We start from the raw sequence: 25787 nt of genomic DNA on the forward strand, positions 1-25787 counted from the left end.
TGGTTTGAACACTGTCTTGTATAGAGCTAATTTAGTGTTTTGACTAATTTCTTTCTCATTCCATATACATTTATTCAGTTCTGCTAACATTGACGAGGAAAACTCTATCATTCGTCCAGTCTTATAGGACAAATTGGAAAATATCTTTCGATGTTATGATTAACTGGAAAGAACAATTGTAGAATAAAGAAATTGTCCTCAATCCAGTACGTCAACACTAATATCAGCTATAATCTCTCAGACTGTCATTGTGCCACTATCCAACTTTGCCATTCAAGAGACCTTGAATCCATGCACGTGCCCAACAATGATGAGATACACAGAATGGCTTCAAATGTTAATACATCATCATAACACTAATTACGGGTATAGACCATATTGGTCTGTTCTGGTCTCATTATCCATCCAATATCCTTTTTTGATGGATAATGAGACCAATATGCCTTCTCTAAAACATAAGCCAAACAATTGGCTTATGTTTTAGTATTTGTTTAGGTTATCGGGTGTTGGCCATTCGGTTTACATTTCAATCCATTTTTGTTTATAATTGTTTAGTTTTTTTTCTATTGATTTTGTTTTTAGTTATTTTAAAATGTCTTCATTCCTTTTTTGATCTAATAATGTGTATTTTGCAGTTCTTCTCATAAATTTCATTTCACTTGTTTTTATTCTTTGTTTATTTTGTTTGTTTATTGCCCAAATTTCACTGCCATATAATAATGTGGGCACTGCTAAAGTATTGTATATTTTCAAGCGTGTTTCTTTTTGTACTATATTTGCGTTGAGTGTTCTATTTATCAGGCCTATAATTTGTAAAAATTTTGAAGTTTTTAATATTGTCTTTTTCTCTATACATTAAAGCATTAATTTTGATACATCAACGCTTTAATGTATAGTTTTTTTTTGTCTTTTGCAATATTTATTGGTCATTCCCTCTTGTTATGCATCCAAAGACGAAACTAGTTGTGCAGTCTACTTGATTAAAACAGTGTTTCTCTTTTTATCTCTTGTCTTATAATCATTTAATCTATTATAAAAAAAAAAAAATATATATAAAGTGGAAGATTGGGATTGGACATAGACTCTGCATGTACGTGCAGCCTGTGGGTGTGCTATTTCCAAGGATGGTTGAAAAACGTATCCCTTTATCAGTGACATGGGGTAGACCCACACACTATATAAGTGTGATTTCTACTTTATTTAACAAACATGTCTGAATTTTCTGCAAAGGCAAAATGTAATAAAATATTCAAACTTGTTACTGACTATGAGACCAGCACTGTATCTCATAATATAATGTTGTCAATTCTTTAACCACCTGAGACATAGATGAAGGTAATCTATTGATGGACCTGATAGTGCAGTATTGTGTTCTCATGAACTAGATCCAGATTTTTGGCTGCCACTAATGTAAGCACTATTTTCATTAACCTTTATATATATATATATATATATATATATTAAACTTCCACCTATGAAAGGTTATAAACCTATAATAAGTACATGAGTACTGTGGGTAAGCTAAGATTGTTTTTTTTTTTTTCTATTTTTATTAATTTTTATGTATTTTTCGCCTACTACCTATATGGGGATAAAAGGGTGTTAGCTGATTCATAGTTGATCCCAAAATCCTGCTCTACAGACCAAACATCAAACTTTTTCAAGTATATTCAGACCTCCAATAAGTGGTGTGGTAGTCTCACTGGGCAATGAAATTCATCTCCCACCTCAAGACACTCGCAAACATTCATACCTATGGTGGGATTTGAACCCATAGCTTGTTTGTTGGAGAGCAGATATGTTAACCATTCAGCTAACCAGACTGGCAAAACCTAAGCATAACTGATTGATCTTGTAAGAGATTTGAATCTTCTTGAAATGTGAATCGATATCTTAGGATTAAGAGACCACAATGTTTGGATCTTCCTCAAAAAAGGCACAACATAGATCACCTCGTTTTGAAACTATCAGCAAAGTAGAATGAGTGACCTTGTGCTTTGTTAAATAAAGTTAAGTAAAGTAATTATTCTAAGACGTGTTTTGTCTCCATAAATTCTTCACTATGAATGCTGACCACTGTGTAACCTTAAAAGATTAATGGAAATGCTCTGGAAAAAACATGATCCAGATGAATGGCATCTGTTTAGATTCACTACAGCATAGTTTGAAGCATAGGCTATGCTTCTGTACACTGGAAATAAAAATGCCTATTCAAGTAAAATATGCCATCAGTATGGAGGAATGCTATGAGAATATGGCTTTACTTCTTAAATATTTTAACTATGTTGAATATAACGGAATATTGCTATGATCCTAGAATCATAGCCCTTTCAAATTGGTATGCAACTCTGAAAACAATTTAAAAAGTTTTGCACAGTGTACTTCTGTTGTTAAACATTTATTTAACAAAATGCATTTACAAGACTTTAACGTAAGCTATATTGTGCATTACCTCTTCTGTGTAATGTTTTTATTCTTTTATTCCTGTTAGCACAACTTTTGTTGATGTATCTGATAATTAGCACTTCAGCAGAAGTGGTATTCAAGCATTTGCCATGGATTGGTTCTTTCAAGTTAGGGAACTGGTTGACTGGAAGGCTCATGTCAGGAGAAGGAAGAAAGCACTTGCTAACCCTACTTTGCCAGTATCTTTTGATACTGTGGATAGTATGGTTGGCACCATATCAGATGATATTTAGATATTTCATGTGAAATAAAAAGGTACTTTACATGGAAATCTGACAGATTCTTCTTTCATTTTGAATTCATATTTTTCAAGCACTAGAAGCAGAAAATGAACACATGATATTTACTTAGTTTGGCTTACTGCAGACATGGTGGAAATTGTTACATCCCACTGGCCATAGATGTGCAGCTTGCAAAAGTTTTGAAATGGCTCGTATGTTTCAAATATTTCCTTTTATGAATGTGAGTTAGTCGAGCCAAAAGCTGTCATTACAAGGTTAAAAATGACCGGATGAGTTTAGTGCCAAGGGAATAAAATATTTCAGTCCTTGCCCATGTGAAGATCAGAAACCTTCTCTTTCTACTGCTGCATATTGAACTTGGCTTAAAAAATTTCATCAAGGCTTTCAATAGAAATGGTGATGGTTTTTAATATTTAAAGGACTAGTTTCAAAGAATAAGTGGCTTTAAAAACTTAATGAAGGTAGTTTTATTACCCCAAAAATTTGAACATGTATGAAAGATTGGTTCTTTCAATGACATATTAAATGATATTGGGAAAAAAGCAGTATGGAAGGGTTTCAAAGATATTACTTCCGAAGGCGTAAGTGACATTTACACAGTTCTTTAGAAGATACTACAGACATGCAAAACACTGGGATGCAGCACATTGTTAACCACTTTATGCATTTATATTTGAATTTCTTTCCTTCTCATTTGGGTGTAGTCACTCATGAACATGGTAAATGATTCCACTGGGATGTTTATTGTATGGAATGGTAGTATCCAGACAAGTGCAATTCCAGTATGCTTGTTGCTTTACTTAACTATTTAGCTGATTGAACATAACTGATAACTATAAAAATTACTTAATGAGAGGAGGAAATAAAATGTTGAAAGGGGGGGGGGGGGTTGAAAAAGTTTGGAATTACTCGGTTAGACTATAATAAGTTTAGTTTAATCCTTAATCGAAGTGTGAGCAAACAAAGTTTGCACCTGAAAATATCTTCAGGACTGGGGTAAGGTAGTACAACACCGGGCAACTCGTAGCAAAGGTGGACCACGCTAACGTCACTCCTATCTCAGTATCTCTCATAATGCAAGACACATCTCCTTGCGGATATGTATAATGTTATGCATTAAGGGAAGGGCCACCACTGGTTTCGACCTTTATTGAGGTCTCTTCAGTGGGAGCCAGGCCCTGAAGTGGAGATACCAGGCAGAAGCAATGGCGAGGTCATCTTTACCTATAGGAGTTGCCAAAAGGTGTGCCACCTTATTATTAAATTACTGTGGATTTAGAGAAAGATGTTGAAAGTTTATTTTTTATTTGGTTAGACTATAATAAATTTAGTTTATCCTTACCCCAGTCCTGAAGATATTTTCAGGTGCAAACTTTGTTTGTTCACACTTGGATAAAGGATTAAATTAAATTTATTATTTGGAATTACTCCTTTATAAGTGAATGTCCTCTTAGCCTATGTGCTCTCCTTTGATGTGACATACTGGGGAAGTCTGTTATTCATAAACTTAAATCTTCAGTTTAATGCTGATAAGTCATAATTATTTTGAGTGTAATCATTTTCTAGATTAGACTTGTTAAGTTTGTTATATTTTAAACTGACAATACCATTTGGTCCTAACTAAATCAACTCTTTTCCAGCAATGTGGCACTAGTAAAAATGCTGCTGTCAAGATCAGACGATTGCAAGAATAAAACTTACATAAAAGATAAGAATGAAAGAGAATAATAATCATAAAAAAAAGCATAAAACATATAGTCAGAGGTCAGACTCAAAAGCACTTTTTTTTATAAATGATGACCCCACAGATGAAAGGTCACAAGACCTGTAAATCAACAGTGCCATGTGTGGGCAAGTGTTTAAGGAGAAAAATGTAGCTTGTTGATATGTTTCTTAAAGAGTGGGAGGTTATAATCAGTTGGAAAAACAGTATAGGATGGGAAGATTGCTCCAAAGAATAGAGGCAAATGGAATAAAGGAAGCTGATGAGAAGTTAGTTTGGTGTGTTTGAAGCTGGATGGCTGCTCTAGTTCTTCTATGGTTAGAAGAAAGTGGAGGAGTGGTAGCAGCCAATTCAGAGGAGTATGAATGAATGCCCATAAATATGTTCAAGTTTCATCAGAAGTTAAAATAGAAACACACTTTGTTTATCTGTACTGGATATTGAAGTATCCTTCAAAGTGGATAGGTTAATAAAAGCATTAGAAGTATTGAAATTTCATAATGTTCATGATGTTCCAAACTATATCCATAGTTTTTGCCTTTGATAATTTCAAATTTTCTTTATAAAATGCTGTCAAGTTTTAGTTAATTTATTTTTCTAAATTAATGTATTTGATTTCTGTAAAGATATTGCCTTTGTTTTAAAGTAATTTTATATATCAGTTTTCTTGTATTGTTTAGGATGCAGTGAAAATAATGGCAAAAGACTTAGTAAGAACACGTAGATATGTAAAAAAATTTATCTTAATGAGGGCTAATATTCAAGCTGTTGCACTTAAAATCCAGACGCTAAGATCACAAAATGCAATGGCACAAGCCATGAAAGGTGTGACTAAAGCAATGCAAAGCATGAATAAGCAGGTAGGTAGTATTTATTTATTTTTCAGCTGGCTAATAATTATATTTTTTATTAAGTAGTTTAATGAATATGTTTATAAAGCTCTTAAGGGATTGTGATAAGTAAACAGATATTTCTTTCTACCTGAGTTTTCATATAGAAATTGAATTTTTTTTTTTTTTTATATGGTTCAAGGTTGAACATATGTCAGTATCCATATAATGCACTAAAAGGCATCTAATCTCAGAATAAAATTATAGACACTGATTTAGTAAAATAAGTAAAGAAATAGCAACTATTTGAACATATGTTCCAAAGAGAGACTTTGAAATCCATCAGAAATATTTATATACTTCTGATGTATTTCATCAGTACAAACAGGAGGGATATTTGGTCTGTAAATGCATCAGATTGAGAATGAAGGAAAAGACATATACTTTGCCATAAATTGTCACTTGTTAGGGCTCTTTTCTTCCTTTTGGCATTTAATTTTATTGGAACATTTCACTTTCATAGCTGTTTTTTTTTTTATGTGAATCTCATTCATTAATGAATGTAAGTGTAATATCTTAAGAACTGTGAGTAGACTAAGGGCTATATAATCTGGAAACCCTCATCTAGAGACTAAGCATGGACTTTTTTCCAACCCAGTTTGGGTCTCCAATAAGCAGTGTATGGTCTTATGGTAAAGAGGCTTGTCTAATCGAGACATATATAAACATTCATGCATACAGCCTCTTGGTTGGAAAGCTTATATCAATTCATTTGGCAAATTGGATCAGCTAAGTGGTATTTGCCTAATATAATCCCTACCTCTATAAAAAGTGAGTGCAGTATGAGGTGTGATATTTCTTAATTGTATATAATGTTCTTTTGACTTGATGTAGTGAGTCCATGGTTTTACATCCTTACTGAAAGCTTTTTTTTTTTAATTATGATATGATCATATATTCTTTTAGGTTTCAGTTGGAGTTTTTCTGTTTTTTAGACACACACACACATACATTGTAACATTGCTGATCAGAGTCATAAAGAGAATTTTGAATAATAGTAAAATGCAAAGGGAAAATTGTAACATATTTGATTTCCTTACTTTATAAAATCAGCTGGCATACAAAGCATTATAAATCAGCATCTTACCTTCACACATCCATTCCCCCCCCCCCCCTTATGTTGTTACCCTCACAAACCAAAACATTACTTGGCTGAGATAACCGCTTGCACCCATCTTGGCATTGACTATAGACTGGAAGGTATTCTGGACCAGCCTGACAGAATAGTGTCCTGGAAGTCAGTGACAGCAAGGTATTTGCATTGGCTGGCAGATGCTGCATTTCACATGATCCCATGAATGTTTATTGGGATTAAAATCAGAATTAGGTGGCCACAGAAGCAAACAGAATCCTTGGATATGCTCTTTGAACTAAGCTTGCATAATATATGCCTTGAGACATGGGGTATTGCCTTGCTGGAAAAGTACAGATCCATCAGGTCACGTTATCACTGTGTAGGGCAATACCTGTCTGAAACAATCTCCAGATAAGAATTAGTGGTCACAGTGTGTTCAGTGGAGATGACAGTGATGTCCATGAGAACAGTTACCATACCAAGGATAGGAGCCATTACTTCCAGCCTATTTCTTGCCCACTGTGTAGCCTAGTTGGCTAGAAACAGGCTGGCTGGTCATGTTTTGGCTCATGAGTGTATTTTTAACCTGACTGAATCAGTCATTGATTACATAAAGCAAGAATCCCAGTTTTAAGGAAATGCAATTTGGAAAAAGAAGAGCTAATAATGGGGGGGGGGAATTGATTACAATCTTATTGATAATAAGATGATTTGATTTCCCTCGATGAGTCCTTGACTCCCTGGAGGTCTCAGATAATAATAATAATGACATCTTCAGACTGATCAGTGATACAGAAGTGTTGAGGTGATTTGAAAGAAGTGATTATCATATTTTTTGAGCAGGATAAAAAATAAGTACCATGCTGAAAAGAAACATTCACAAAATATACAAAGATGACTAAAAGATTGAAACAACCTAATAACATGAACCAAACTAAGTATAGTCTCTGGGAAAAATCCCATGTTACGCCTCTTAAACACTTTATAGCCTGTTTTTGTTTAGGAGTGTCCCTTATTTAAATACATTGGCTATCAATACTCAAGAGAGGTATATATATTTAGGACATTATTGGTGAGTATAGAAGGCAATTAGGGTAGAATAATAGAGGTGGAAAAATTTGGTACATACGTTTTTTGATTCTACGATGTCTTCCACTTCCATGATCTCGCTAAAGGTTGTTTACAAGTGGGGGGGGGGAAGTGGGGGGGGTGTTTAGACGCGGGAAAATAAGTTTGGATAACCTGGGTTAATATTAATAATATATATATAAATGTATACATATATTATTTTGAATTAGGACGCATTTTTGTGTTGGGGGGGGGGAAGGAAGAGTAAAACTATTGTGGCAACTGGGGCAGGGTTAATGGGGTGTGGAACCGTTTCGGTCGTGTGACCATCCTAGGAACTTTGTTGGAAAAACACTCCTAAACAAAAACAGGCTATAATAGCTGTAATTATAATAATGAACCAAACTTTAGAGACTGAATTTCATAATCTGAAGAAAATGTTGATAAGCTCACCAAGGAAGCAGGGATAAGAAAATAACTGCACAGTGATCATAAAGAAGCCGACCATGAAAAGAAATCGCAAAGTTTTTGGCTAGTAAATAAGCATATTGTTACAAAATAGAGAAAAAATCCAGGGGAAAAAAAGGAAAATTAGTTTGTGTAAAAGTAGAAGAGAATTGCCTTGAAAGTGGCAATATGATTTGGTGACTGTGGGGGCTGATGGGGAAAAAATGTGCTCATGAGTGTATTTTTAACCTGACTGAATCAGTCATTGGTTGCATGACTGATTAGCATCAGTTACATTTAGTAATTACAGCATGTTTATTTTCAGCTGTTCATTTTTTTTGAATTTTAATTTAATTTTATTTTTAATTTGTTTTAAGATGTGCTACTAGATATTAGTCATTCATTGTTGTAATGGATTGAATTGTTTTTTTTTTTTTTTTTTTTTTTTTTTGTGAAACACTTACTATAGACAAGTGTGCATATGACAAAATAATAATAAAAAAATCCTTGAATAGAAGTAAGTTGTGCATGATATGATTCTGCTGATATCCTATGCTTATTCCATTGTTCATTCTAACACGCTTGAAGTAAAAAATTTTCCTTTGTAATCCATTGTAAATTTGTTGGTAATATAAATATGCTGCTTAAGTTACTTAAAAGTGTTGAATACTATGGCTACTGCTTCTTTTCCTTGATTGTTATTGCCTGAATATAACATTTTGTATTTATTTCTCAGAAAGATCTCACCAGTTTTTGTCTTTTTTGTTTCAGTCACCCTTATTATGTTGATCTGGTACTTATCTAATTCCTCAACTAGCTCCATTTCTTTGCCATTCAGGCTTCTTATGTTGATAGTACTGATCTTTAACTCTGGTGATGTTGAGTTGGGATGTGTTTTCAGATTTGTACTATCATATCCTGTACACCCCTTGAGGGTACATGGCAGGAATTTGATGAAGATGAGTTACTTAAAATTATTGTGGTATAAATGATTGTAGTGTAGCCTCTGCCTTGGGTAGATTACCTCGTGCAGATAAACCCCAGATAAAGGAGGAGGGTTGGGTGAAGGGCTCATTACCCTTTCCAGTAAAAGTTTCTTGATTATGAGAAACAAGAGCTGAAGTAACCTTTAAAACCAGGTGTTGGCATGATGACTTTCTGCAGGATCCCAGATGATTGCTATTTAAGTTGCAAGAGAATACATGAATTTTCAAGCACAATAACTACAGGAACCTTTGAAACAGATGAGATCAGCATGTTTCACCTAAACGAAAAACACAAAACACTAATTTCAACATAAAATATTAAAATTATGTTTCAAGCTGGAAAGACATAAGTTCTTAGGGAAATGAAACAGCACTACAGAATAGATACTTCAGAAAATAAGAGAACTAAGACAGACAGACAGGCTTTGGAAGAGTGAGAACTGTAGATGGATGGATATGAAATACTGTATTCAGGATTTGAGGAAGAACATGCAAGAGGAATGGCACTTATATTGAGTATAGAGTAAATGCTTGGTGAATTGGGAGCCTATAAGTCATGGTTAGACTTGCACATAAGCTGACATGCCACATCTACATCTTGCATCATTTCAAGGACCTCCAAAAAGCTATTAAACCTAAACTTTATTCAGTAGAGGGGGGGGGCTCTAAAATTCATAACTTAGAAGCCACAGCAACCTTAAATCCAGCCTTGCTGTAATTGAATAACAATGGCTAGATTATATTCAAAGCATATTAAATTAACCATTCATACAGATTTGTGCACCAACAAATAATTATTTTGAAGAAAAGAAAATATTTTATGATAAATTACAGAAGTGTATAGAACGAATACTGAAACATGACACGACATGATTATTCTTATGGGTGATATGAATGGCGAAGTTGGTAAAAGAAATTTAATGAAGCATGTAGTTAAAGAAATTAGAATGGTAATTTGCTAGTAGCATTTTGTGGAATGAATAATCTTGATGTTGAATGTAGTCTCCAGGTTCTTAATGTTGGTGAGATAACCAACACAAGATGTGAGTTGGTGATATTGTAGTTTATGTATACTAATGCCAGAAATATTTGGATTAATGGTGAGGAGTTTATGCCGTTGGTTAGTTAACTTGGTCAAAAGTTATAGGCATTAGTGAGACTGGGTTGACAGAGAATGATATAGGAATAGAATGCAAAAGATAGAGTATTTTCAGAGAAGACAGAGGGAACAGAATTTGAGCAGTTTTGCTAATTGAACCCCAAAAAGAATAGAAGTACATCAGGAGGACAGGGATGCAGAGAGTAGTACATTGAAGCTGTCTGGTATGAGATATAGGCAAACACTATAAAATATATAGTTGGCTTCTTGCTATGGGCCAGGAGTATAAGGAAGAAGGTAAAATGGCATGCACTGGCACATTTCCACAATGACTGCAGCTTAAGCAATTATTATGGAGACTAACTTTAGGGACAAAAACTAGAATGAGAAATAGTTTCAGGGAGAGAAGAAATGAAATTTATGCAGCTGCTGAAGAAATAATTACTTCAGACATGTTATGAAAGTAATGTAATGTATTGGAAAAATGTTCTTGAGGTTATTGAAAAAGCTTAAATGGAGGAAAGAGTACTGTAAAAGGAATCAAAAATGATAAGAGAACTGAAGATAAGAATTTTAGATTTCTGGAGTAATTACTTTGAAAGACTGTTAAACAAAACAAGCAGTGACAAAACAGTAGTAAAAAATTTTCAAGAGTAATGCAAACAGGAGCATGTTTTAATATTTGAGGTAGAAAAAGTTGTTAAATCTTGAAATGTGGAAAGGCAGCTGGAGTAGCTGATCTCCAACCAAAAATGCTTAAATGTGGAGGTATAAAAGTTTTGCAGTGGCTACATGGCTTAATTCACAGGGTGTGGTCAGAAGGTTGAATTCCAGGTGATTGGACTACAGCTCTCATAGTTGCCATCTTAAGGAATAAAGCTGAATGTGAGAATTAATGCATTTCTCTAAGTGTTCTTGGATCAGATTTTCACATTACGACAAATAGTTGAGAAATCATAGGAATATAACAAGGATCTGTACTTAAGTTTTGTAGATCTGGAAAAGACATACGACAGGGTGCCCAGGGAAAAGCTTTTCAAAACACTAGTTGTATGGAGTAAATGGAACATTATACAGGGTAACACATAGTCTATATTTCAGTTGTAAGTCAGCAATTAGATTTGAAGGAAATACAGAAGATGACTTGATGCAAAATCATGTGTAAGACAAAGATGCACATTATCTCTTTCCTCTTATTTATCATCTATACAGATCACATAATAAAAAAAAGTGGAATTAGGCCTGATATTAGAATTGGATATATCAAACTTAGCTGTTTGCTTTATGCAGATGAATTCCTAAACACATGCATCGCAAGTCTCTAGTATAGCCTAACTAAATTGAATGACAGCTGTAGCAAATTTGGCATGAAAATCAGTAATAAAAAGATGAAAACTAGAAAATTGGTAGAAGCATGGAAACCTTCAGCTGCATTCTTAATGGAGATCCTATAGAACAAGTAAAATATTTCAGCTATTTAGGCACAGTTTTTAGTGAAGATGGGAGGTTAAATCGGGAAACAGACAACAGAATAAGCAAAGCTGGTATTGTGGGTAGCCAGTTGAATAAATTTATATGGAATAAGAGAGATATTAGTCAGAACACTGAATTAACAGTATAAAAGACGGTGTTTTAAACTAGTTTTAAGTTATGAATCTGAATATTGGGTTAGAAATAAAGTACTTGATCAAAGATCAAGACCACAGATATGAGAGTTCTGAGAAATTTGGTGGTTAATGGGCAGATATTAAATAGTGGTGCACGGTTAAGTTAAGTCCAGAAGGCAACGCTCGGTACTTGATCCTCTAATTTATACATTAGTGAGGAAATGATTTTAGGGCAAAGTATTCATTCAGTTGTATTGCTGATGATGTAAAGCTTGGAAAAGCAATAGTCAATAAAGGTTATTATTATTGTATGGGAACCACCATGGAGTCGCTCATTGCGGGAGACCCAAACTATTCGCATAATCTATCACACCTCTCCTTAAACCCGTTAAGAGACAAAGTACTCGCAACTGACCAGCAATCTATTCCACTCATTCACAACTCTCCAAGCAAAAAATCTAGTCCTCACACCTCTACTAACAACACCTTTATTCAACTTCCACGGATGATCCCTTGTTCTGGCACCTCCAGCCAAGTGCTAAAACATTTCCCCTCCATCAATTCTATAAAACCCTTTAAGCAACTTAAATGTTTTCGTCATTATAATAAATTTAGTTTAATCCTTTATCCAAGTGTGTGCAAACAAAGTTTGCGCCTGAAAGTATCTTCAGGACTGGGGTAAAGTGGTACAACACCGGGCAACTCCTTGCAAAGGTGGAGCAAGCTACCAACACTCCTATCTCTGTATCTCCCATAATGCAAAATACATCTCCTTGCAGATATGTATAATGTTATGCATTAAGGGAAGGGCCACTACCCAGACTAGTTTCGACCTTTATTGAGGTCTCTTCAGTGGGAGCCAGGCCCAGAGGTGGAAATACAAGGCAGGCGCAATGGCAGGTCATCTTTACCTATAGGACTTGCCACCTTTTTATTAAATTACTCTGGATTTAGAGAAAGATGTTGAAAGTTTATTTTTCAGTTGGTTAGACTATAATAAATTTAGTTTAATCCTTTATCCAAGTGTGTGCAAACAAAGTTTGTGCCTGAAAGTATCTTCAGGACTGGGGTAAAGTGGTACAACACCAGGCAACTCCTTGCAAAGGTGGAGCAAGCTACCAACACTCCTATCTCAGTATCTCCCATAATGCAAAACAGATCTCCTTGCAGATATGTATAATGTTATGCATTAAGGGAAGGGCCACTACTCAGACTAGTTTCGACCTTTATTGAGGTCTCTTCAGTGGGAGCCAGGCCCAGAGGTGGAGATACAAGGCAGAAGCAATGGCAGGTCATCTTTTTTTCATCATATTTCCTCTTTTTCTCATATCAACCAACTTCTGCAATCGATACACTCTCGGTCTATCTTTACAGGGAACATTCCACAGATCACGCACCTCTGAATCCTCTCAGTAATCCAGATGTGGAATTATCAAGGCTTTATAAAGAGGAATAACTTCCTTATCTCTCTACTTAGTGTGTTCAACAGCCAAGTAATCTTAGGGGTTGGGCTACCTTAGCAATATGTTCTCTAAACTTTAACTCTGTCTACCACCACCATCCCTAAATATCTAGCTTCCTCTATTTCATAGAGTACAGTGTCATCAATGTGATGCACAGTTTGCAATTTGTTTATCCCAAAATGCATAACTTTACATTTCTCCACATTAAACTGACACCCATTATCTTTTGCCCATATTCACAGCCTATTTTAATTGTCGTGCAAGCTCTCCACATTGCATTGATTAGTTATTACTCTACCTAATTTCACATCGGTAAACAACTGAATATTTCCTTTCAAGTTATTTCCTATATCATTTATGTACAAATTAAACAGCAATGGTCCCAGCACTGAACTTTATGGCACCTGTTTTCACCTCAATTCTGCCCCTCCATATACCACTTTTTGATATTGTCCAGCAGCCATCCTCTTATCCACTTAATTAATGTCATGTACATTCCCATTTATTCTAGTTTTTGTAACAGAGTTTCATGTGGTATTCTGTCAGATGCTTTGCAAAATCCAGCAGAATCCTTTATCCAACTTGGCTGTTACTCAATTGTAAAAAAAGATAGTAAATTACTAAGGCATGACTGACCATTCACAAAGCCATGTTGTCCCTCACACATTATCATATTTTTATCTGCCCATTCTTTTTGACCAGTTTTTCCCAGTACTTTTACCATCACACAGATACTGATTACTCTATAATTTGCTACTGCAGTCATAGAACCTCCCTTATGCAAAAGAATTATTTTGCCCTCTTTCCTTACTCCCTTGGAACTCGACCAGAGCTGAGACTTAAATTAAAGAGCCTAGTCAGTCATTGCTAGTTCCCTTGCATATTCTTGCAAAACCCTAGCTGATATCTCATCTAATCCCACAGCTGAATTTACATTGAGATTCTGCAATATCTTAAGACCCTCCAGTTCATCCACTTCTGTTCCCACATCCCACTTATGTTAAAGCAGTAACCTCACTAGGATGATATATCTTTGTAAAAGTGGTCACTCAGTAACTCGACTATTTTATCTGCTTCTGTCTACTCATGGCCACCATCACTCATTAAGATTAATCTTCCACAGTCATTCTTCCTCTTACTTGCCACATAACAAAGAACTCTTTAGGATTTTCCTTGGCCTGCTAGGCTAGATTCTTCTCATAATCTTATTTTGCTTCCTTGCCATGCTTTCTTTCCTGAGCCTTATACTGTTCATGAGTTTGCTGGTCAACTTTCTGTTTATATACCATACACAGCATTTTCTTCTTCTGCAGCTGGTGCTTAATGATGTTACTCATCTATGTAACTTCTACCCGAATAACCCTCCTTACCTTAGGTATACAATTTAATATTGCTTCCTCTAGATCAGTGCTTCCCAAACTTATGGATGTAAAGATTACCTTTGGAAAAATTAAAATATTTCATGGTCCCCATCGAAAAAAAATTGTACTGCAGACATATATTAATATAATATTCATAGATTTATATTCAATACAAAACATATACAGTGAATATTGCAAAAATCAAATGCAAATATTACATTTTTAGCATCTTACAAAAGCATTTTAACATCTTAAAAAAATATTTACTTAGTCTTAAAACATTTTAAATTTGTTTTCATTATTTCATAGCCCCCTCAACAAAACTAATGGCCCACAGTTTGGGAAGCACTACTCTAGATGACCCTTACCTATCTCCCATGTACTTATTAACATCCTTATCCCGCAGTGTTTTATGCCATGGCACAGATTTAAGATTTTTCCTAAGCTTGTTATAATCACCTGTCTTGTAGTTCCACATATACCCCTTCTTGATGAATATTCCTCATGTTGTACAATTTCCAAAGTCAAGACCATATGGTCGCTTTAACCAATTGGAGGCAATATGATCACATTTGTTATGGATAGCTCTTCTGATCCTATGACCAGGTCCAATACTCTCACACCACTAGTCCCCTTCCAATGCTGCCTCAAGTAATCATCTCTTAGTAGGTGTATAAATTCCATTGCCTTCCTGCCATGTGATCTTTCTTCCAGTCTATATCTCCATGGTTAAGTCTCCCATAATAATCACTTGACCTGTACTAATTTGGTGATGCATGTCTTCCAGATCATCTGTGGAACTCCCTGGCCTTTAGTAACAACCAACTGTATATTTTGTCTTACTGGCCTTAATCTCACACACCAGACTGCTTCAAATGAACAGCCACATTCCTGCCTATCTCCTATTCCTTTCAGCTGCAATCTGTCTGCTAACATCAGCAGTACCCCCTCCCCCACACACATCCTATCTTCCCTGAAAATACTAAACCCTTCACATTCTATCCCTCTAACTACGTCATCTTCTGTGAGCCAAATCTCACTAATTCTTATAAATTTGCAAGGTTGCACTAACTAATACCAGAAGCTCTTTCCTCTTGTTTATGATACTTCTGGCATTAGTATATAGAAAAAAGTGCAGCATCCCTTTAGAGCCCCCCCCCCACCTTTTACTTCCTGAATTGACTACCCTATTCAATATTTTTGCTTGAGAGACTAGATTATGCACTTGGTCATTCTCACACTCATTTGCTTCATGGGTGCATTCACACACTCATTTAGTTCCACCCTAATTGCTTAAGTTTTCCTGAATTTGCACTTCAGCATGCTTGGTGAATAAAGCTTTCTCTAGACACCTAACACCAAAACCATTTAAATGCAGTCCATCAGCTGTATAAATCCCTGTTTCCAGACCACAGATCCACAAAACCTACATTTAGAATCGTTAGCTAGCAATGCTACCCTCTTCAGTTTGCCCTCTATCATAGTGTGGTAGGTGACTTACAATCTTCACCTTCTCACTCTTTAGTTTTGCCTCTTCTGACAACTTCCATATCCATACTGGTGGTCACTGATTAATTGTTTGATCTATAAGTAGTGAGAAATTGACTATTGATGACTTGCTCCATTATTCTAGAGATGACTAAGGTGATGGCAATTGGTTGGTAGTTTGACGGTAGACTTCTATCTTCCTTTTTTTTTTTTTTTTTTTTTTTGGAATAGACTGGATATGAGATTGCTTCCCCACACTGGGATAAGTACTGCCTATGTATAATAGATTTTAGAGAGGATGTAGGACAGGTGTTAGCTCTAGAGCAGAATTTTGAGAACAGGTGAGGTGCGATCAAAACCAGAAGACTTTTTAGCATTCAAGATTATTTAGAAATCTTCTGATGTCATTTTTTTCGTCAAATTATAGGAAGCTTGGAGTGTTCAGATTCCACTGTGGTAGGAGGCAATTTCCCTTGATAGTTTTAGAGAAAATGAGAGAGTGCTAGGAAGTTAGCTTTATCTCTGAGTGAAGTAACGGTGATGCGATCAAGATGAGAGAGGTGGAAATGCTGGTGAGCAGAAGTTGCATCCAACTGCCTTAGCATGGGACCAGAAGGCACATTCTATTTGACAGGAGGCAAGCTTTCTATAGTTGGCCTTCATAAAATCTGATTTAGATCTGCTGATAAACCATTTTAAATGCTTTTGTTGTATGCCATTTGTTGCTTGCTGAGTATGAAGCCGGAATTATTGATGCAAGCCACCACAGTAAGCTGAATTTTTTTCTTCAAATGTTGATATATTATCAGTTGAACCAGGGCTTGAAAAGCAGACAAGCATTTTGGCCTTGACAGTACTTCTTGCATATCATCAGTCAGACCCCCCCCCCCCGATCAGTTGATCAGGAAGCCTTCTAACTTGCTACTGACAGGTTTAGGTCCATGTACTGACTGGTGGCTAACCTGCAGCACCACTGTTTTATATGATGTAACCTTGAAACGGAGGTTATGAGTCTGGCATATCCAGTAGTTGCTGATATAAGCATTCAGAGAAACTTATGCTGTTGTTCTTGACATTTCCAGATCTTTTGATTGTGTTTTAGCATTGAGGCCAGCTAAACAAATTGCCATCCTTTGGTTTCCCTGCCACCCTCTCTTTGAGTTTCACCACCAGTGTAGGAGTGCCTCAAGGCTCAGTCCTATCACTTACTCTTTCTCTTATACATAAATGACCTACTCTCAGTTGCCACTAATCCTCTACAGATGATAGTATTCTCCATTCATCCTACTCATTTGACAAACTATGCAGTACTCTGACATCCCAAACTTCAAGATCATTTGCAACCATTGGTTTGAACATTGATCTCCATATGTTCTTCAGTGCACTGAGGACAGTGTGGTCACGTTCAATGTGCCACCAAAACAGTCTTGTCTCTTCTCTCCCAAAAGACATCTCAGTTTGCATTCCCTTACCCTCAATAACACATAAATCACTACACAAGATCAGATCTCTCTGCTTAAACTAATGTTCACCTCCAGCCTCTCCTGGGACAAAGACATTACAACAATAGTTTCCTCAGCATCCAAAAAAAAATAGGCATTCTCTTTCATTCAAGATGCTATTTTCCACCTATCCAACTCTACAGATCCCAAATCTGTCCATGCTTAGAATACTAATTAGGGGTGGTACACCTAAAAATTGATGCTGTCCAGAGAGATTTGGCTTGTAGATGATCCCTCTCATACATATTCACTTTAACCTCTATCTCACAGATGCAGATTTAGCATTCTTTATTCTGCAGGTACTTCCATGGTCTTCATGGTACTTCCATGCTCTGCTGTACTGATAATCATTGTCCCTCCACTTGCTGTTGCATGTGCTAATACAAGAGTAGTAGTTGCATAGCATTCCCTTTAGGGTGCAACTGAACCTGCTTCTCTTCCTCTTTTATTCCATGTACCTGTGTCCTCTAGAACAGCCTTCTTCATGATGCATTTCCGAACAACTAAAACCTGCAACTCAAAAGGTCGATAAATTTCTCAGTCCTCACATGCACCTTACACATGGCACTGGTGTGATTATAGCTCCTTTAATCTATTGTTTATGAAATTAAAAAAAATAAGAAACAAAGGGGGAAAAAATTATTTCAGTGTCTTTCTTCTAATTACTTGCCCACACATGGCATTGTTGTGTTATAGGTTTTAAGACCTTGTGTGTGGGCATTGATATTAAAGAAAGAAAGCCAGTGGGATTTCAGTTAGGAGAACTGAAAGATGTGCAGCAATGTTTTTCAGATGTAAGTAGATTAGCAGTTGCTTATAATCTGTATGGACTATGTTAAGAAAAGCTAAACTTTCGTTCTTTGCTATGTTTATCAAATCTTGTGACAGATTTGCACAGCATTACTATTAGCTTTATCAGGTAGTGCTCTGAAGAATGGTCTTTTTTCATAACAGTTGAAAACATTTATTTCCTCATAACTGTTACAAATTATGTATGTGTATATCAGTTGCATGATCTTTGCTAGTGAAGTGTCATAGGATGTTTTTGGAGGAATTTTTTCTTTAAGTATATCTAACAATACATCATTATTGGTTCAGTTTCATTTTCTAAAGCAGGTTAATATTGTTTATTATTGAATCAAATTATAGTAGGCATTTTTTATAACATTTTTCTTTAAATATTGAGTATTGCATAATTTTGGCTTGTTTGATGGTGGATATTAATAAATTTCATTACTTTTAAGTTGAATCTTCCTCAAATCCAAAAAATCATGCAAGAATTTGAGAAACAGACAGAGATTATGGATATGAAAGAAGAGATGATGAATGATGCCATTGACGAAGCCATGGGAGATGAAGATGATGAAGAAGAAAGGTAAGAAATAACATTTCACAATCATATGTAGATAACTATAAATATTATTTCTGGAAATTTTCCATGTTACTTCTCTAAAATTGACATTAATATTTATGGCTATTTTGCCTATTTGCTTAAGAAGTACTCCTTGTATTATGTCACTGGCCTTTTTCTCCAATTAACTTAAAACATTAATGATATTTTAAAAACATTATGGCGTGTGAGCTGTTTCAACTGTCTTCTTTGGGGCTCGTGTAGACATGTAATAAGGTCCTGGACTGTTGTGGGCAGACGTCTCCTGGGAAGGGACATCTGCAATTATTGAGCATTCCACAATGTTCGATAGGGTTGAGATCAGGGTTCTGTGGAGACTAGTCAAGTGTGGTAATGTTCATGCCCACAAACCATGCAGTTACAGCAGCAGCTTTATGACACCATGCATTGTCTGCATCATGCTGAAAGAGACAAGACTCAGTTTTGTCAGTTCCCACAAAGTTGGAATCATTGTCCAGAATGTTCCGATAACTCTCCAAATTCTCTGTTTGTGATGCCACAGAGGTAAAGCTAGGAAAAACAGGACCATACCATCACACTGCCACCTCCAAATTCCATTATGCACCCTGGTAAGAGACATTCACTAGGCATCTGCTACATCCATCTTTCTGCTTGGGTGTAAAGAGTGTAGTGTGATTTGTTACTCCATAACACAGCTTTCCAAGCTTCCATGTCCCACCGTATATGCACTTTACACCACTGAAGACTAAGCTGCATGTTGGTTCAGGTAATGTGGGTCTCCATATTGTGATTCTACTACATAAACACATGTTGTGAGCCTTAGTTCTGAATGTTTTTTGTGCAGATTCATGTTCCAGTCCATGCCAGGAACTCCACATTCAATGTGTTGGCTGACAAACGGTGAATTTTACTTATTATCCTTCATAGCGCCCTATGGTCACATTCATTGAGTGTGGTGGGTTGCCTATTGTGGGTAGGACTTCCAGTTGCCTCTCTATGCTTCCATCTCACCACTGATTATTGACCTGGGTTGGCTCAATTTTTCAACCATTTGCCGAACAGATAGGCCTGCAACAATACATTCTATCACAACGCCTCTTTTTAAACTTCATCACTTCCCTTCTTGCAGACATTTCACCCAGACACAGTTGCACTGACTTGCAAGCATCATATTTATCTAATTATACCGGCTACAAACACATTACGGGGTGCTTAAGGATCAAAGCTGTATAACTGAGAGGAGACCTCCACATAGCCTTTAAAGGAATGTGAAGAACCGACCAGGGCTTCTGACCTAATGTCCAATCCTCACCTTCTCGTGGTGCACCCTGTTGGGTATCTGCTTGGATACTGAACGGATGAGGATGGGCTGGCAATTTGGGATTTAGCCGACCAAATTGTATTCTTATTGGTTAAACCAAAATATAGAATGATGGTACAGCATGACAAAATTTCATGCCGGCTGGGGCGTCGCCCGGTTAAACAAGGCCCCCGTTGTTTTCGCCAGGGAACCAGGGCGAACAGCGAAAAGTCAGCTACTGGAACAAATCTGAAAATAAACCCCAACTCAACATCACCAGAGTTAAAGATCGGTACTATCAACGTAAGAAGCCTGAATGGCAAAGAAATGGAGCTAGCTGAGGAATTAGATAAGTACCAGATCAACATAATAGGAGTGACTGAAACAAAAAAGACCAAAACTGGTGAGATCTTTCTGAGCAATAAATACAAAATGTTATATTCAGGCAATGACAATCAAGGAAAAGAAGGAGTAGCCATAGTATTCAACAAAATACAAGGCTAATCTTCTTGAATGGCAGTCAGTCTCAAGTAGAGTAATGTGGGTAAATATGAGAATGGGGAACTGGACAATGAGACTTATTTGTGCCTATGGTCCCACAGAAGGTTCTACTAAGGTAGAAGTGGAGGAATTTTTTGAGGCTTTAGAAAAAGCAACTGACACAATGAAAAATGAAAAGTTGGTCCTTATTGGGGATCTAAATAGCAGTGTAGGAAATGATTGTGAGACATACAAAAATATTTTGGGAAAATTTGGAGAAAAGAGCAAAGCTAATAATGGCAAATATCTGTTGGATTTCTACTCAGGACATGGACTGGTTATTACTAACACCATGTTCCAACATAAAAATGTGCACAAATTCACATGGAGAGAAGAGGCTAGGAATAAGAAAAGTCTCATTGACTATGTTATTATTGATAGTGATGTTTTCTCCCTGGTGCAGGACACCAGAGTGTACAGAGGATTTGAAATTGGAAGTGATCACTATTTAGTCTTGAGCAGGATAAAATTGAATTTCATATTGAAAAGAATAACATGTAAGAAAGTTTTAAAGCGAATAAAAGTTGAGCAGCTCTCAGATGTGAGCTGTAGACTAAAATACACAAAGATTATTGAAGAAAAAATGAAAGAGTTTGAGAACAGGAATCAAACCTTGGAGATTCAATGACAAACTCTGAAGAAAACATTGATTGATTCTGTTAGAGAGGCATGTGGTGAGGTTGTCTGTAAGAATAAAAAAATCAGAACTCCCTGGTGGACACAGGAAGTTAAAGAGGCAGTGAAGGAAAAGAAGAAAGCATATCAAAAGTTCCTGTCAAATAAGTCAGCTTGTGCTCTTAGAGAATATAGAGACAAATGCAAGAATGTTAAACACTGTGTAAAACTAGCTAAACAAAAGTCATGGGAGGACTTTGGCAAGAATATAGAAAATAAATATCAAGAAGGTGGCAAAATATTCTGGAGGTTGTTGAAGAAGCTTAAGAATGGAGGAAAGAGTGCTATAAACGGAATTAGAGATGATAAAGGTGACATGAAAACGGGAGAAAAAGATATCCTTGAAGTATGGAGTAATTACTTTGAAAAACTGCTAAATGAAACAAGCAGTGATGACAGCACAGTGGTAGAAAACACTGACCAGGCATGCAGTCAGGAATACATATCCATACTTGAAGTAAAAAATGCCATCAAAGGCTTGAAATGTGGAAAGGCAGCAGGAGTAGATGATATTCGACCAGAAATGCTGAAGTATGGTGGTATAAGAGTCTTACAATGGGTGCACTGCATAGTTCAGAAAGCCTGGACAGAGGGACGAATTCCCGATGATTGGAGTAGAGCTCTCATAGTACCCATATATAAAAAGGGAAATAAAACTGCATGTGAGAATTACAGAGGTATTTCCCTACTGAGTGTTCCTGGCAAGATCTATGCAAGTATACTTGAGAAACGGTTGAGAAGAATTGTGGAAGAAAAGCTTGGTGAAGAACAAGCTGGATTCAGGCCAAATAGAGGCTGTCAGGATCAGATCTTCACTTTACGACAAATAGTCGAGAAAGCATGGGAATATAACAAAGATCTGTATTTAAGTTTTGTCGATCTGGAAAAGGCATATGACAAGGTGCCAAGAGAGAGAAGCTATTCAATACGCTGCAGTTATATGGTGTCAATGGGACATTATATCAAGCAATACTTAGTCTTTATTTAAGTTGTAAGTCAGCAGTTAGAATTGAAGGAAGTAGAAGATGGTTTAATGTTAAATCTGGTGTGAGACAAGGATGTACATTATCCCCTCTGTTATTCATTATCTATATGGATCACATTATGAAGGAAAGTGGTATTAAACGTGATATCAAAATTGGAGATGTTAATGTCAGCTCTTTGCTTTATGCGGATGATGTTATACTTCTAAATAAATCCGCTACAAGTCTGCAAGATTCTCGGACTAAATTGAATAGCTGTTGTAATAGATATGGTATGAAGGTCAGCAATAAAAAGACAAAGACAATGAAAATAGGCAGAATCATTGAAAATGTCAACTGTGTTGTGAATGGAGAACCTGTGGAACAAGTAAAACATTTCAGCTATTTAGGCACGATTTTTACTGAAGATGGTAAATTAAATATAGAAATAGACAACAGAATCAGCAAAGCTGGTATGGTGGGAAGTCAATTGAATAAATTCATATGGAATAAGAGAGAAATTAGTCGGAACACTAAATTAGCTGTATACAAGACAGTGTTCAAACCAGTTTTAACTTATGGATCCGAGAGCTGTGTCAGAAGTAAAACACTTGACCAAAGACTAGAGACCACAGATATGAGAGTCCTGAGAAAGATTATAGGCGTGAACAGATGGCATCAATGGCAGTATCATATTAAAAACGAGGATATTAGGAAAGAACTTGACATTGTCAGCATCCAGGAATGCGTCAGCAGAGCTAATCTCAGGTGGTATGGTCACTTAAACAGAATGGGCGAAGAAAGATTAGCAAAACAAGTGTTCTCTGCCAGGTTGGCAGCAAAACGACCCAGAGGAAGACCAAGATATAGGTGGATTGATACGGTACAAAGTGCTTTAGATGATAAAATATAAGATCTGATAATATTGGAGTGTTGACAAGTAACAGACTGATTTGGAGGAAAATTGTAGATAGGAAATTAATAATGATGTAATTTTTTTCATGTAGTACTATCATATCCTGTACACCCCTTGAGGGTACATGGCAGGAATTTGATGATGACAAACACATTACTTGTTACATAGCGCGATACATGTTGCCCATTGGGGGGGGGGGGATGTTCATTGACTTCTTTCTAATCTAATTAACCTGATAGAAATATAAATTAGATAATTTATTACTAATCTAAGTAATCATTCTTATGTCTTCACATTCATATAGTCAATTTATATGTGTGTTGCATTTTATAGAATTCACTTTTCTCACTACAAGCCTTCCATTTGTTTCAGTTGATGCAGTCTAACACAGCAATTGTCTTTTATAGAATTAGAGAAAAGTTTCTCCCTCCTTTCTAGATTAGTTTTTGACAATGAAATCTTCAAAATTATGGTATTCCCCCATGTTAATCATTTAACCAGTCCTCTGTAAGTACAGTATGGCAGGGGAAAAAAAAAACACTACTGAACTTTGACACCTGTTTACTCCATATCATATATCATTGTAGTTATATGACTAGTATATGCACACATAACTTTGCATGCATAGGGCGTTTCTAAAATGTTTAGAATCAGAACTCTGATTCTGATGACAAAAGGTGTTATATAAATTAAAGATGCCAAGAAATTATATTCTTGGCTTCATCCTTTATCCAAATGTGAGCAAACAAAGTTTGCACATGAGGTAACTTCACAACTGGGCTACTTGTATATAGATGCTAATGACTTCACATCAATTGCTGTAGTATCCCATAGTGCAAGGCACACATCCTTACAGACATGTATAATACTATGCATTATGGGTGACTTCTCATCAGTGGGAGCAAGACCCAGAAGAGATACCAAGATTGAAGTAATGCAGAAGGTCCGGTCTGTGTAGTGGTCCTTTCCATAATGTTAATAATATGTATAATTAACATTATACATATTATTAAGGATATGTGCCTTGCATTATTCGATACTAAGGCAATTGATGTGAAGCCATTAGGCTCTATATACAAGTAGCCCAGTCATGAAGTTACTTCACATGCAAACTTTATTTGCTCACACTTGGATGTGACCAAGATGCTAAGAATATAATTTCTTGGTATTTATAGTATAATAAAGTGAAAAAACTTTCAACAAAAGGTGTTATAAATATAGGGCTGGAAATACTTTCCTACAGAGATATAGCACATTTTCAGAGATAAAACCACAGAAGTGGCTGCATTATATTCCTCTGTATGATGTATGTCATCAGAAGCAACTGTATCCTTACCATGTGCAATTGCTACAGGTACATTCACTAGTGGATCCCTTCCCAAATTGAATTTGCTGAATGGTTTCTGCAAGATTGTACAGAGCTCAGTTTTTCCAGTGATTTTATGGTCTCAAATTTATTTGCAATGGCATAGTGAACTTTCTCAACATGCATCACTGGCAGCAGGTCAGTCATGTGATCCAAACATTCATCTGAAGCAGCTGATCCAAACATTCATGTAGAATCCAAAGATTCTACAGGAATGTTTGGATCACCATCATCAGAGACCAACATCTCATCAGTCTATTGTGTTTTGCAACCAGTACTCGATGGCCAGCTGTAGCAGCACTTTTTTGGAAGAGGAGGAAATACAAGCAGCGTTGTTAACAACACACTGGTGCATATGCTTCATGCAAGATAAAGTGCCAACTTTTCATTGAACTGTTCGGAAACATATTGATTTTTGCCTATTCCAGCTATTAGATAGGTGGAAGTGAGCAAGTTGAATTGCTACCACAATCTCCTGATATGAATCCACTGAAGTTCTTTGTACTGGACAGCTGAAGGCTGATGTTTATGCCACACTATTGCTTAATGAACAGGCTCAGGCTCTCCTTCAGAGGATTGTGGATGATTATATGACAATTTGGAATACTCCAGAGCACCTGAAACATGTATGGCAGTGCTCAGTTGATACCGTGTGCCATGTATTGCTACTCATGGAACCCATTTCAAATGCTTGCTGTGATGTAGCTGTAAGTAGTTGCTCTCCTTGATAATTTCCTATGTACAGTACTAACTGGAATACAAATTTGTTATTACCTTCTTCATGTGTATGACATGCAGTTTTGCATGTAATGTATCTATGTAGGAAAGCATTTTCTAAGTCTGTGTTTGACCTTTTTTGTCATTGGAAAATCAGGTCAAACAAGTTTCCAGGGTTTGGCCAAACATTATAGAAACACCCTACAAATATTAATCATGTAATTATAATAGGATAAAATGCTGAACTGAGGGCAGTCCCTGTAAATACTTACAGAAGACTGGTTACATGATTATCTTGGGGGAATACCCTGCTTTTGGCAATTTTGTTGCCAAGATGTAATCCTAGAAGAGAGAAGAAACCTTCCCAAATTTTTCCCAAACATTGTAGAAATGACCAACGCTTTTTGGGGTGGGGGATGGTATGCAATGGTATGCACAGCTTGCTGGCATCTTTATTAACAGTGATGTGTGTGATAAACAGATGCAGTACATTTAAAAATGTGCAAAAATTACTGAATATTA

General features: G+C 36.2%; 1 protein-coding gene across 1 annotated transcript in view; it reads left to right on the top strand.

The window, feature by feature from the left end:
• Vps2 (vacuolar protein sorting 2) overlaps nucleotides 1-25787 on the top strand; it is a 70758-nt gene that overhangs the window by 23311 nt on the left and 21660 nt on the right. Inside the window, exons 3-4 of the mRNA XM_090396054.1 lie at nucleotides 5112-5291; nucleotides 18662-18792. Of these exons, the coding sequence (XP_090252180.1) occupies nucleotides 5112-5291; nucleotides 18662-18792 (311 nt within the window). The remainder of the gene's footprint in view (nucleotides 1-5111; nucleotides 5292-18661; nucleotides 18793-25787) is intronic.

Source organism: Typopeltis vanoorti, chromosome 7 (assembly GCF_054136105.1).
Source record: "Typopeltis vanoorti isolate ZY-2024b chromosome 7, IOZ_Tvanoo_1.0, whole genome shotgun sequence".
Classification (NCBI taxonomy): domain Eukaryota; kingdom Metazoa; phylum Arthropoda; class Arachnida; order Uropygi; family Thelyphonidae; genus Typopeltis; species Typopeltis vanoorti.